The sequence below is a fragment of the Dunckerocampus dactyliophorus genome, chromosome 7 (genome assembly GCF_027744805.1).
Source record: "Dunckerocampus dactyliophorus isolate RoL2022-P2 chromosome 7, RoL_Ddac_1.1, whole genome shotgun sequence".
Taxonomy (NCBI): Eukaryota; Metazoa; Chordata; class Actinopteri; order Syngnathiformes; family Syngnathidae; genus Dunckerocampus; species Dunckerocampus dactyliophorus.
This window is the reverse complement of record NC_072825.1, coordinates 32,244,919-32,258,305: the sequence shown is the minus strand read 5'-3', so window position 1 is coordinate 32,258,305 and position 13,387 is coordinate 32,244,919. Positions and strand designations below refer to the sequence as shown.

Here is a 13,387-nt window from a genome sequence, read left to right as displayed (position 1 = left end):
TGGATACAAAGTTGTGAGTCTGGACAGTGTCCTGCCCAATCAGGCCCGCTGAAGAGCTGGTGCACTCTTGTTACCACGAGGAAAGTGTAGCCTCACTCAAAAGTGCTTTTCTATCAACCTTTGGACTCACCCAAGCCTGTTGTTTTGCATCATGCATCACCTAGACTGGCATTAGTAACACTTCCTAAGTGTTCTCTTCATATTATACTGTTATTTTGTCAAATTAGAACTTGAATCTGATATTATGTTCTCATGCCGCTTCAAAAATATTTTTGTGTGGTCCTTCTAACAGAGAAAAAAATAAGAGGAAGGAGGAAATGAAAGAAGTAAAAGATCCTGTTGGCAAACTATCGTACTTTCACGACCATAAGGCGTACTTAAAAGTCTTAAATTTTGTCCAAAATGGGCGGGGCGCCTTTTAATGCGGAGCGCCGTATGTGTGTGTACCGAGTTCCAAAATGTGTAAGTGTTGCTGCATGACTTTTATGAGCGGTAATACAATAATGCAAATGACCTTTGCCCTCCAAAGACAAAACATTGTGGTTCTGAAGCACCTGTGAAGAACTCGCTGGAGCTTTGGTCTGCACTTCAGTTGCCATCTGAGGTCATCCAGGTGGGAACATTTGATTTTGTTAGTACTGGAATTATGACAAACATGTTTTTATTGCTGAACTTCAGCAGATAACCAATAAACATCTGCCAAATTCCTTCTATGCCCATCTTGACATGCACACCCCCCGTATGACCACGGCCTTCAGACAAAAGTCTTCCAAAAGCAGCAAGACAGCTGATGTCCTGGCAGCCATTTTCAAAGTTCCTGATGAACAGGTGTGTACTACTAAGCCCAGTGATGTTGGCCACAGTATGTCTTCTAACTTCATATGTGAAGGCTTCATATTGTCAACACACAACATGATTAGACATGTTGTTCTTGACTGCAGTACTGCTAGCCTTCAAGTGTTCCTGGTGTACGCTGATGTGTCATGAATCAGCAGCTGCCAAGGTCAAGAGGAACATCTCTACTCCTGTTGAAAAGAATCCTGTACATATACTGTAGGTCTGTATTACTGTGCTAAGTACTGTATGGACGCACCTTTTACTTGGTCTCTTTACCTTTTTTTAGAACTGCCTTTCACTCTGTCCCCTTGTTTTTCTCTGTTATAGCAGAGTTTCCATCCTTGTTTCTCCTTTTTGTCTCACGCTCTCACTGCTCTCTCTCTCCTCTCCAGCTTATGGTTGCCCACAGGTGTAAAACAAACTTTTGGTTCAAAACTAAACACTTTTACAAATACACAAAACACTTCTACAAATTTACATAACAAATATACATATACACAAAACACATATACACATTTCTGAAACATGTTTACAAGTGCGTGCAACACAAATACAAATCCAGTTGCTGACCGAAAGTGTAGGTCCCATGTATCAGAAGGGAGTGAACTGTCAATCAGAATTGCGCCGGTACAGTCAATCTACGGTTAGACGGGTGTGGCTTACATGGATCAACATTACATTTATTGTGAAATAAAATTATATTTGAATTTTATTTCAGGTGTGTACTTGATTATTCTTATGTTCATTACGTGCTCCATGTGCTGAGAAAGGGCCTGCTTGAGCATTTGCTTTGTGACACACTCTCCATGCAGCTTTTCTCAGTCTTGAGGGACTCGGCGGAACTCGATGCTAACAGACCCTGTCTAGAGCAGCTGCACCCTGGCCTGCTGTTTAGAAGCTTCGGCTGGAAGATTCAGCTTTGATCTCAGGATTCAGCAGAGGTTCAACTGCGGGGGTTAGACGCATAAGGATGGTGCGGGTTAGTCGTGCTTTTGGCCAAGAGGCTGCTGAGCTGTGATCCACGGCCACCGTCAGCACAGCCCAGGGCTGCTACACCTCCACAAAGGTACAGCTGTTTGTCTAGAGCTTCAGCGGGGCTCCTCAGGATTCAACCGAGGGTGAACAGATGCACGGGGATGCTGCAGGTTTACAGAAATTAGCCCCAGACGCTAACTTGCCAAGTCTGGGCTAATACGTGTAAAACTGTCGTGGCTCTGCGAGGGTGTGGCCCGTCTTCAGGTGGTACTGCGCGTGGCCTGAGCTGCACTAAGGACGGCTACGGATCACAGCTCTGCAGCGTCTAGTCCGTAGCTCTGCTAACCTGCACTGTCCTTGTGCATCTGAGCCCTGCCGTTCATCCTCAGCTGAATTCTAAGATTAAAGCTCAGTTCTCCAGCCGAAGATGCCAAACGGCAGGCCAGTGCAGCTGCTCTTATCGAGGTCTGTTAGCACCGAGTCCCACAAGCCTTGGAGGAGCTGCTTAGAAACAATTTCGGGAATAACATTTTCAAGCAGGCCCTTTCTCATTAAATAGAGCACATATGTTACATTAGAGTAATAAAGTTGTTGTCTGAAATCAACTTCAAACAGAATTTTATTTCACAATAGCTAATATTTACACATGAAAGTCACCCCTGCCTAATCGTACAGACTGGACTAAACAGCAACTAGATTTGTATACATATTTTTTGTATTTTTTAATTTTGTTTTGTGTGTTTGTAAAATGTTTTGTGTATCTGTTAATGTGTTTAGTTTTTAATTGCAAATTTGTTTTGCCGCTCTTCTCTCATTTTGTTCGCTGGTCTCTTGCGCTCTTCTTTGTTTTCCCCTTCGCTGTTTCTCACTTTTCTCTTTTTTTTTCTTTACCCAGATGCAACATGATGTCTACACCCGACACACAACTGTGTTCCATGCCCAACCCGCTAACCTGCGTGAACAAACATCAGGGTTTTTCATCACCTGCGATGTACGTGCCAGTCTGAACAGCACACAATGCACTTTAAGATGAAACTGAAAAGGTTTTCAGTCCTTGAAGTTACCTGCATGAGTTTCCTAAAATATCCGTGTTGATTGTCACAGGAGGACGCGGAGGGGCCCGATCTGTCTACTACGCCTGGCTCTTCTACCTAAGGTCCGTGGCGGAGGAGGTCATCCGGTGAACTATGGAAACAAGATCTACGTGGTCTTGGAGGGTCAAGAGATCGTAACATTGGGAAACTTTGGAGAAGCCGTCCTGGGAATGTTTGGACAAAGAAAACACTGTTTGCAAAGAAGAACTACAAGAACTATTTGTGGAAAAAATGTTTTTAGACAAAATGTAAATTGTTGCAAACTTGACTGAAATAAAACTGTGAAGTTTATTTTTTTCCCCTCAAGGCTACGTTACAACCTTCTGGTGGGATGCACTTCAAGAGCTTGGGAAAACATCTGAATAAGAAATCCTTCAAATGTTCATGTTAACGTTTGCCAAATCTTTTAATTTATATTCTTTAATTTTTTATTACTGTTAAATGTGAAAAGTATGCCAATAGTACATGAAATCTTTAATAAAATAATAAATATAATTTTGACAAATTAATTTTTTTATCTTTCTGAAATTATATTTTTCAGTTAATTCACACCAAAGTAAATTAAAAAAACAATGTACTACTTACTCAATATTTTTAGTATCTACAGAAATAAAAAAAAAAATAGGATTTTAAACTTAAAAAAAGTTAGGCAGCCGTTTACATAAACATTTTTAATTACTGCTAAATTCTTCGGGTTTACAGTGTAGGCGGGCCCACTATTTGAGAAAACTGGTGAGTCCACCTGCTGATGCTGGTGCAACGAGTGCAGACTCACAAAGTCATGGTGATCTATTCATGATATGTGATTTGTGTGTGGATGCGGCATGAACAGATGCACCCAACACGTCGCCTCAGGTGCCACCATTTCCCCGTGGCGTAAACATTGTGCGGTTGAAAGGTGCGAGAAGGGGATGCAGGCGTTTCCACCGCAGGTCAAGCAGCCTTTGAGGTCGAAGCACTTTGCATCGCTTGGTTTCCCCTTCATTAGCCCCCACAGTTCACCCATGAAAACTTGATGGAATCATTCCGGAAGCATCCTGCTGGCAGCATATCAACAATTTCAATTCTGACTGGGAACCGCATTTCCTATTTCTTTCCCCGGGAAAGTTATTAAGGCGGCGGTGGGAGGAGGCATCTGAAGGTCAAGATGGAAGCTGGCGGCGGCAACGGATAATGACAGAAAGCAAAAGTAATGATAGAGAAGGAAAGACCGTCCATCCACGTCCACCGCACTTGTAATGGAAGTCTAGCATGGCCGCCGCCTCTTTCTCAGCTCAGCAGATTAAAATGATAAGCAGCAGTAATGAGGTCCAACAGGACCGCCGTGGCATGACTAATGGAAGGGAGAGGCATCGGGGTTGCTAAGTACACAGATTACACAAAGAAGAGATGGTGGTTCGTGCGTTCGTGTCTTCCAGATTAGCATTCATTTCTTAACTCTCTTGGAGGGGCTTCTTGGTCTTTTTTGGAGGCTGGATTCAGAACATGATCGACATCCATAAGTTTGCATGTTCTCCCCGTGCGTTCATGGGTTTTCTCCGGTAGTCTGGCGCTCCATTACATCCCAAAAACAAGCATGTTAAGCCTCGGTCACAACCGGACGTATGGATTTTTGGCCGTGTGATATGTGGCGTTCCCCAAATCGCTGCGTTCTTGTTTTTTTTGGGCTCGTGGAGAACGTAGTTGTGGTGACCATGAAAGACTAAGCTCACCGCACTCCCGACATACAACCTGGAAGTCGAATGAGCGTACCGCACACAAAATCTCAGGCTGCTTGGACGTACAGCTGTCGCTTCATTTGTACAGCCAACGCACGTAAGTCGGAGGACCAACATCCGTCAAACTTGCAACAGAAGTACTGACCTTGTGTTGCATGCGCGCTTTGTATGAAGGTTGCAAGAACTACACACGAGCGGTATGCTGTTCGTACCGACGTAAGATCCGTACCAGAAACTCACATTTTTTTACGACAGAGCTTCTGTGACATCACGTGTTGTGATATTTATTTATTTTTTCAACATAAATGGTCAATAACCATATGTATTGTGTGTAATGTATTGGGTGGGTTCTTTTCCTTATTAAAAGACTTCACCGGTAGGTAGATCAGGGGTGTCCAAACTTTTTCCAGCGAGGGCCACATAGTGAAAAGTGAAAGGATGCAACTGTGCCACTTTGATACAGTCAAACTTGTCTGCACAAGTGGCCGCTATAGACAGGTGGCCTCTATAGACAGGTTGACATCCAGTTTGAATGTTGACCAGTAGAGGGGAAAAAAATAAAAAAAAAGGGAAAAAAATAATAATAATGTTGACCAGTAGAGGGCACTGCGGACTGCGGATAAAAGTTGTACAGCACTACTAGGCTTGTTATTATCATGGTTCATGGTTTTAATCCTGAACATGCATATGAGTCAAACAGTAGCACATCACATAGTACAATTCACAATTTTGCATGTCCAAAAAGGAGTAGGAAGAAGCAAAGCTTATTTAATCCTACCCCTCATCAGTTTCACATCAGTTGCAATACATTTATTCACCTCTTGTTCTTCCAAGTGTACTTTGTAGGTCTACACTACAATGTAGTGCAATCATAGCCAAGGTTTTTACTTACTAAAAGGAAGCTAGAGGCTTAATAATAACTAATAACTGATGAAATACTTCAATTAAGTACAACCGAACTCAGTTTTGCTCCCGCTGCCGCATGCATGCTAGCCTATGTTTTTTTTTATTGTAGCGTCGCTGGGAGCACGTCCTGTTCCCAGCCTACTTTGCGGTAATGTTTTGGTGCAAATGCTCTTAAAGTTACATGTTTGACCAGGAAATAGCAAGAAGACGGCTTTTTTATGTGGAACAACTGACAGTTTGTGTGGATCTTGTGAATGATTGTGACTGAGCTAGGACTCAGTAATTAAAGTCTACACACGACGGCTTCATTGATTGGAAAACAAAACTTTTTCGTGCATGAAGCTTCTACTTGAGTTGGTAATTTGGCCGCTATATGCGGTCAGATATTGACCAAGGGAGACAAAATGGGTGGCCGCTGGCCGCGTTGGACAGGTGACTGGTATACACAGGGTCTATAACATGTACATTTGCTGGGGGGGATTTTTCAGTGGCTGCTATAGGCAGGTGGCCGTTCTATAAAGGTGGCCGCTAAGACAGGTTTGACTGTATTTAGTAAACAACACATGTAGACATGCTAGGAAGCTACAGTACAGTAGCTCAAGAAACACCTGCATTTCACCTGTGGAATAGAGGGGAAAAAGCTACTCAAAATGATGTTTTTTCCATAATAATACCAGTTTATTCTTGGAAAATTGTGACTTCTGTTCTTCATTCGTTTATGACTTTTTTCTTAATATTTTGACTTAATTGTCATAAAATTACAGCTATTTTTTTCCATTTCAACAACAATGCATTTTTTTCTTTATTTCAACAGTGTTACCAAAATGATATTTTAAGTTTATTTTCATAAAATTGCAACTTTTTTCTCATTAGAAATGTTTTTTTTCTCTTAATATTTGACTTTACTCTGGTCACATTTCTGCTGTGGATTTTTTCTATATAATTTTCCAAATATTTCTACTTTCTTTCTAATATTTTGACTTTATTCCCATGTTAGATAACAATTACAACTTTAGTCATTGTATTTGGCTTTGCCTTTTTTCTTTAATATTTCACCTTCATGCTACTAAAATGACATTTTTCCTTACTTTATTCTTGTGAAATGATGGCTTTTTTCCTTGCTAGATTACAACTCTTCCCTTAATATTTGGACTTTTCATTGATTTTCCCATTTTTGCTGCTACTTTGTTTTGTTTTTTTTAGTTTCCTTGTTAAATTACATTTTTAGACTGCGCTGCGGGCCGATAAAATCACAGCCGCGGGCCGCAAATGGCCCCTGGGCCGCACTTTGGACACCCCTGAGGTAGATGGTCTTGATTCACTAAGACCTCATGCAGCACATGCGCAGATGCACCACAGGTGTATCCGGTCATGTAAATAACAATATGCTAACAAATTACAAGAGAGACATAGCAAACACACATAGCATAAAATACAAATATACATTGAGAAATACAAATACAGATACAATAAACCATATACAGTAAAACATAGCCATAGTGTGGCAAACACACCACCGACTTCCTCGACATGCATGAAGCACGTAAGAAATATCTGCACGTGCGTTGTTGGTCACACTAATTACGTATGTGGGGTGCACGTATGGCACACGGCACACAGGGGAGAAAAAAGTGACATTTCGAGGCTTCAGGCTAATTGGAGACTCTAAATCAGAGCCTTCAGACTTGCAGTCTGTGGCCCCATATTGTGTGGGCCCCCCCCTACTTGACACCAAAAATGTGCCGCCTGTGAAGCCATGGTGAGTTCAGAAGCACTTCTTCTAATGTTATTGTTTTCAGTCTTTAAACAGCAACCAAAATGACTTAGTGCAACCCCGCCCTCTTACCTTCTTGACGTAGCCCTGGATGAGCTCGGGGGTGGGCACCTGCTCTGCGGCCAGGCACTTCTCCAGCTGTAGTTTGCATGGGGGGAGCGCGGGTTGCCTCCTGTCCGCCCTGCAGGCAACACAGCAGGAGAAAAGGATGGTCAGCCTTGCTTGCAAGCAAACCATCTAATGGGGGTGTATGCACACTTAAAACATTTTTAATCCCTCCTTCATCGCGGTTAATTGGTTCCAGACCCGACCGTGATTTAGAAATGGAATATTTTTTATATATTTAGAGCATAACCTGTTTACCACCTCCTGAATATGCTTTTGAACATAATCAGAGTCCTCCAGACATGAAATAACACTCCTATAGTAACCTTTACACATGTATTACCCAATATAGGAGACATAACAGAAAATACATACAGAAGACATAAGAGACTCACACTTTAGCAATGGAAGACTTCCTTGTCTTTTTGTGGACAGCATACTTCCTGCTGTGTCTATTGTCTTATCAATGTAATGCGGGCGTATCCAAACATTTTCCACAGAGGGCTTCATACACACAAATCAAAGGATGCGGGGCCACTTTGCCATTTTTAAAATATATTTTTGAATTTAGAAAAAGGCTAAAAAAACGACTTAACTTAGTGGTTAGAACATGTAAAATAGGCGTTTTGTGTCCGTGATTTGTGTTTTTTCACCATTAGTGGGGATCTTGGTACGTTACCCCCTCCTGTACGTGCTGGAGCTCATCCTCGAGGCAATGCAGACGCAGCCTCGTGCAGACGTGTGATTGCTGCCCTGTTGGAGGCCACAACGCCGACAAGCACACAACTTCTCCATCCTACCGCATGGCAGGCACGACACCAAAAGTAGGAAATTTGATGCAAATCTCCCCCAACAACAACACCCCCGCCCCCAACATACACCCTTGGAGGCCACATGAGTGTGTTTAGGTTCTATTTATAAGAAGATGTTTCCCATTCTTCTCTCGTGTTGGCCCTGAGGAGGAGCAGGAGAGGAGCGTCGCTGCTTCCATCTCCCTGCTGCTCATCCTGTTGACACACACCCTTTTCCTTGCTGCATGTGTGTGTGTGTGTGTGTGTGTGTGTGTGTGTGTGTGTGTGTGTGTACATTTGCCCTGCGTGACTCCTGGCTTTAAGATGGGCACGTGGCTTGCAGCAGTGCACATGAGAGAATCTCATGGCCTGTTATCGCATGTAAAGACGCTGACACTCGCCGACTCTTAACACCTCCCCAACACACACACACCTTTAGTCGTTAGTCGTCTCTGAACCTTCATTCATCATTATATGCTTCCAGGTTTGTGGGAACCCTTTGGGGAAGGGCCTTTTCTGTTCCCAGTGCACAAAGCAAGCTCCATAAAGGAGGAGTTTGGTGTGGAATAACATGAATGGTCCAACATCCGCCATCTCTGGACACAAAGTTCCCACAGTCTCACGCTAAAATCTTGCAGAAAGACATTTACTTACTTTTGCATGACAATGTTGGGCTTTGCTATTAAAAAAAAACCTTGCTTGGGGTCTGATAAGCGTTGGTGGTGTTGGTTGCCATGGTGACAGTTCTACCTGTTCTACCTGCAACAATGAAGTGTCATATTTACTGAATCAATGAGCTTACTTGCATTCACTTCATTCTAGAAGCTAGAAGCTTCCTAACAACAGCATGGATTTTAGAAGCCACTTTTCAAATGAATGAAAAGCTTTTTTAGAGAAAAACGTCTATGTTGTCATGAAAACGGTCCCTGGAAGAGGATTGTGGCGTGAAGTGACTAATGCGCCGTATGACACGTTAGCCGGCTAGCTGCATCAGAAAAGCGGTGCTCTCGTGCAACATGCGCAACCGGCGAGGCTATAAAAAGATTCCCAGTCGAGAAGTCGACTCCCTCCGGCTCCTTTTTCTTCGCACGAAGAGCGTTGCTGGGAGCACACGGAAACATTTCTTCTCATTTTCACCTGTTTGTCATTCCGTGTGAGCCTGTCACCTCTGTTGCTCTTTAGTGCGGACCTCGTCATTATCGCTCTCCTGCAGCCCTGCCCACATCCTTCCTTCCTTCCTGGCAACGTGCGGTGCTGATGAATACATCCCGTCAGCCGCTGCCTGCTCAACTCTCAGTCTTCCACATGGCTACCTAATGGAACACTGGGGGGACTTGACAGCTGACATTTGATGTTTTCTGATGGGTCAATTCATTCCTGGGGGCGGGTGGGGGTAACAGATTGCTTCTCATGTCGTGTTAGCGGTACAGTGGTGTACTGCAATGATGTTTCCTTTCTTCAACGTGGTCTTTTGTCTTCATGAAAAAGCTTCCGATGAATTGACTTTCTTGGAAAACTAGCCCGGCTGAAAAGTTTACAAGTTTGTGAAAACTATTGATTGGACAGTCTGCATTTTTTGGGTTTATGTCACTTTTGTCCCGATTAGGGACACTCCGATCAGGGTTTTATGTGGCCGATTCCGAAACCGATTATCCATGCGTCAAAGTGACTGATACCGATCACATGGATTCATTATACAGTACATTTTTTTATTTATGATGAGCGCTATTAGCCTGGGGTGCTGTAAAAGTGGGACAAGTCAGGACAATTCCAAGGTCCCCTGACAGTTGTGGGACCCAAAAAAATAGGTAATAAAAATGAATAATTCAATACCAAAGACATATTTATACATTTTCATGAACCCAAACACCTGATCCCAAAGACTTATTTGTACGTCTTTTACATTTTTTTGCGCGAGAGGCAAAAAGAGGTGGCGATGCAACTTCACACGAATGGATGTTACTTTTAGAGCAGTTTTAAGCCATAAAAACGGCCATGAGGTGGCTCAGCATGGATCATTTGCATGTAAAAACACACTCAACAGCAAGGAGGAAGTAGAAAAGCGTGGAGGAGTGTAGTATGAAGAAGTTTACGCATTGTAGGGACATTTTAACACATGCACATGCACACACACACACACCTGCACACGCATGCACACACAGTTTAGTTCGAAAGGTGAAAATTGTAAATAGTTTGTGCTTTTATATTTGTAAATAATTGTTATTTTGATGGAAAACAACCCCTTTTGTGTTATGTTGTGGTATAGTTGTTTAGATATTTGGTTTGGTTTGGTTTAGTTTATTTGAACATGAAGGTTCCAATGGAATACATCTCATGAATCATCCTTTCACCGTTCCACATGTCAAAAAGGAGTAGGAAGAAGCAAAGCTTATTTAATCCTACCCCCCATCCATTCTACATCTAGTACAGTACATGTTGTTCACTTCCTGTATTCCATCTCATGTTTTATATAATAATCAGAATAGTACATAATAGATAACAGTAAGACCAAAAAAAAATAAAAATGAATATCTAAGTTAAATATGAATAAAGAAAGAGTTTTTTCCTTTTTTCTTTTTTTTCTTTTTTATTTTCCCTTCCCCCTTTTTTCTTTTCTTTTTCTCCTCCTCTTTCCTTAAAAACACAAAAGCAAAAAATATATATATATATATATACAAAAAAAAAAATATATATATATATATATATATATACACACTCATACTCAGTAATTAAAGTCTACACACGACGGCTTCATTGATTGAAAAACAAAACTTTTTCGTGCATGAAGCTTCTACTTGAGTCGGTAATTTGGCCGCTATATGCGGACAGATATTGACCAAGGGAGACAAAATGGGTGGCCGCTGGCCGCATTGGACAGGTGACTGCTATACACAGGGTCTATAACTTGTACATTTGCTGTGGGGGATTTTTCAGTGGCTGCTATAAGCAGGTGGCCCTTCTATAAAGGTGGCCGCTAAGACAGGTTTGACTGTATATATATATATATATATGTGTGTGTGTGTGTGTGTGTGTGTGTGTGTGTGTGTGTATATATATATATATATATATATATATATATATGTAACGAACCTGACAGAACATCATTGTGATGATGAAGACTCTTCTGCTTGTATTTAGCAAACATCAACTGCTTGTATTGTTTATGAATGTGCTCATCTCTGTACTTTGTTGGACTTCCTTACTCAATCCATTCCATAGTTTAATTCCACATACAGAAATGCTGTGGCTTTTCAGCGTAGTTCTGGCATATCAATGTTTTAAGTTGAACTTTCCTCTAAGATCATATTTAGTTTAGTTTAGTTTAATTGAACATGAAGGTTACAATGGAATACATCTCATGAATCATTCTTTGACAGTTCCACATGTCAAAAAGGAGTAGGAAGAAGCAAAGCTTATTTAATCCTACCCCCTTCCAATCTACATCTAGTACAGTACATGTTGTTCACTTCCTGCGTTCCATGTCATATTTCTCCTCTCTGATTGAGAAATACTGGATGAGGTTTTTGGGTAACGAGTTATTATTAACTTTATACATTATTCTAGCGGTTTGAAAGAATACTAAATCTGCAAATTTTAATATGTGATATTAAAAATAAAGGTGTGTATGTTGTCTATACTTGGTATTATGAATGATCCTCACTAATATGTGATATTAAAAATAAAGGTTTGTATGTTGTCTATACTTGGTATTATGAATGATCATCACTAATATGTGATATTAAAAATAAAGGTGTGTATGTTGTCTATACTTGGTATTATGAATGATACTAATATGTGATATTAAAAATAAAGGTGTGTATGTTGTCTATACTTGGTATTATGAATGATCATCACTAATATGTGATATTAAAAATAAAGGTGTGTATGTTGTCTATACTTGGCATGATGAATGATCATCACTAATATGTGATATTAAAAATAAAGGTGTGTATGTTGTCTATACTTGGTATCATGAATGATCATCACTAATATGTGATATTAAAAATAAAGGTGTGTATGTTGTCTATACTTGGTATCATGAATGATCATCACTAATATGTGATATTAAAAATAAAGGTGTGTATGTTGTCTATACTTGGTATCATGAATGATCATCACTAATATGTGATATTAAAAATAAAGGTGTGTATGTTGTCTATACTTGGTATTATGAATGATCATCACTAATATGTGATATTAAAAATAAAGGTTTGTATGTTGTCTATACTTGGTATTATGAATGATCATCACTAATATGTGATATTAAAAATAAAGGTTTGTATGTTGTCTATACTTGGTATCATGAATGATCATCACTAATATGTGATATTAAAAATAAAGGTTTGTATGTTGTCTATACTTGGTATTATGAATGATCATCACTAATATGTGATATTAAAAATAAAGGTGTGTATGTTGTCTATACTTGGTATTATGAATGATCCTCACTAATATGTGATATTAAAAATAAAGGTGTGTATGTTGTCTATACTTGGTATTATGAATGATCATCACTAATATGTGATATTAAAAATAAAGGTGTGTATGTTGTCTATACTTGGTATTATGAATGATCATCACTAATATGTGATATTAAAAATAAAGGTGTGTATGTTGTCTATACTTGGTATCATGAATGATCATCACTAATATGTGATATTAAAAATAAAGGTGTGTATGTTGTCTATACTTGGTATTATGAATGATCATCACTAATATGTGATATTAAAAATAAAGGTTTGTATGTTGTCTATACTTGGTATTATGAATGATCATCACTAATATGTGATATTAAAAATAAAGGTTTGTATGTTGTCTATACTTGGTATCATGAATGATCATCACTAATATGTGATATTAAAAATAAAGGTTTGTATGTTGTCTATACTTGGTATTATGAATGATCATCACTAATATGTGATATTAAAAATAAAGGTGTGTATGTTGTCTATACTTGGTATTATGAATGATCCTCACTAATATGTGATATTAAAAATAAAGGTGTGTATGTTGTCTATACTTGGTATTATGAATGATCATCACTAATATGTGATATTAAAAATAAAGGTGTGTATGTTGTCTATACTTGGTATTATGAATGATCCTCACCATCTTTTTTGCAGTACAGTGAATGAGTGAAGATTGCTTTTGAGCTGTCACGAAAGCAAAAAAATTGTGTCAATGTGA

The 13,387-nt window shown here is 39.9% G+C and overlaps 1 protein-coding gene across 2 annotated transcripts in view; it reads right to left on the bottom strand.

The window, feature by feature from the left end:
- LOC129184722 (raftlin-like) overlaps window positions 1-13,387 on the bottom strand; it is a 152,238-nt gene that overhangs the window by 69,832 nt on the left and 69,019 nt on the right. For both annotated transcript variants that reach the window (XM_054780945.1, XM_054780946.1), the window contains one exon: window positions 7,377-7,485. In XM_054780945.1, coding sequence (XP_054636920.1) covers window positions 7,377-7,485 — 109 coding nt within the window. The remainder of the gene's footprint in view (window positions 1-7,376; window positions 7,486-13,387) is intronic.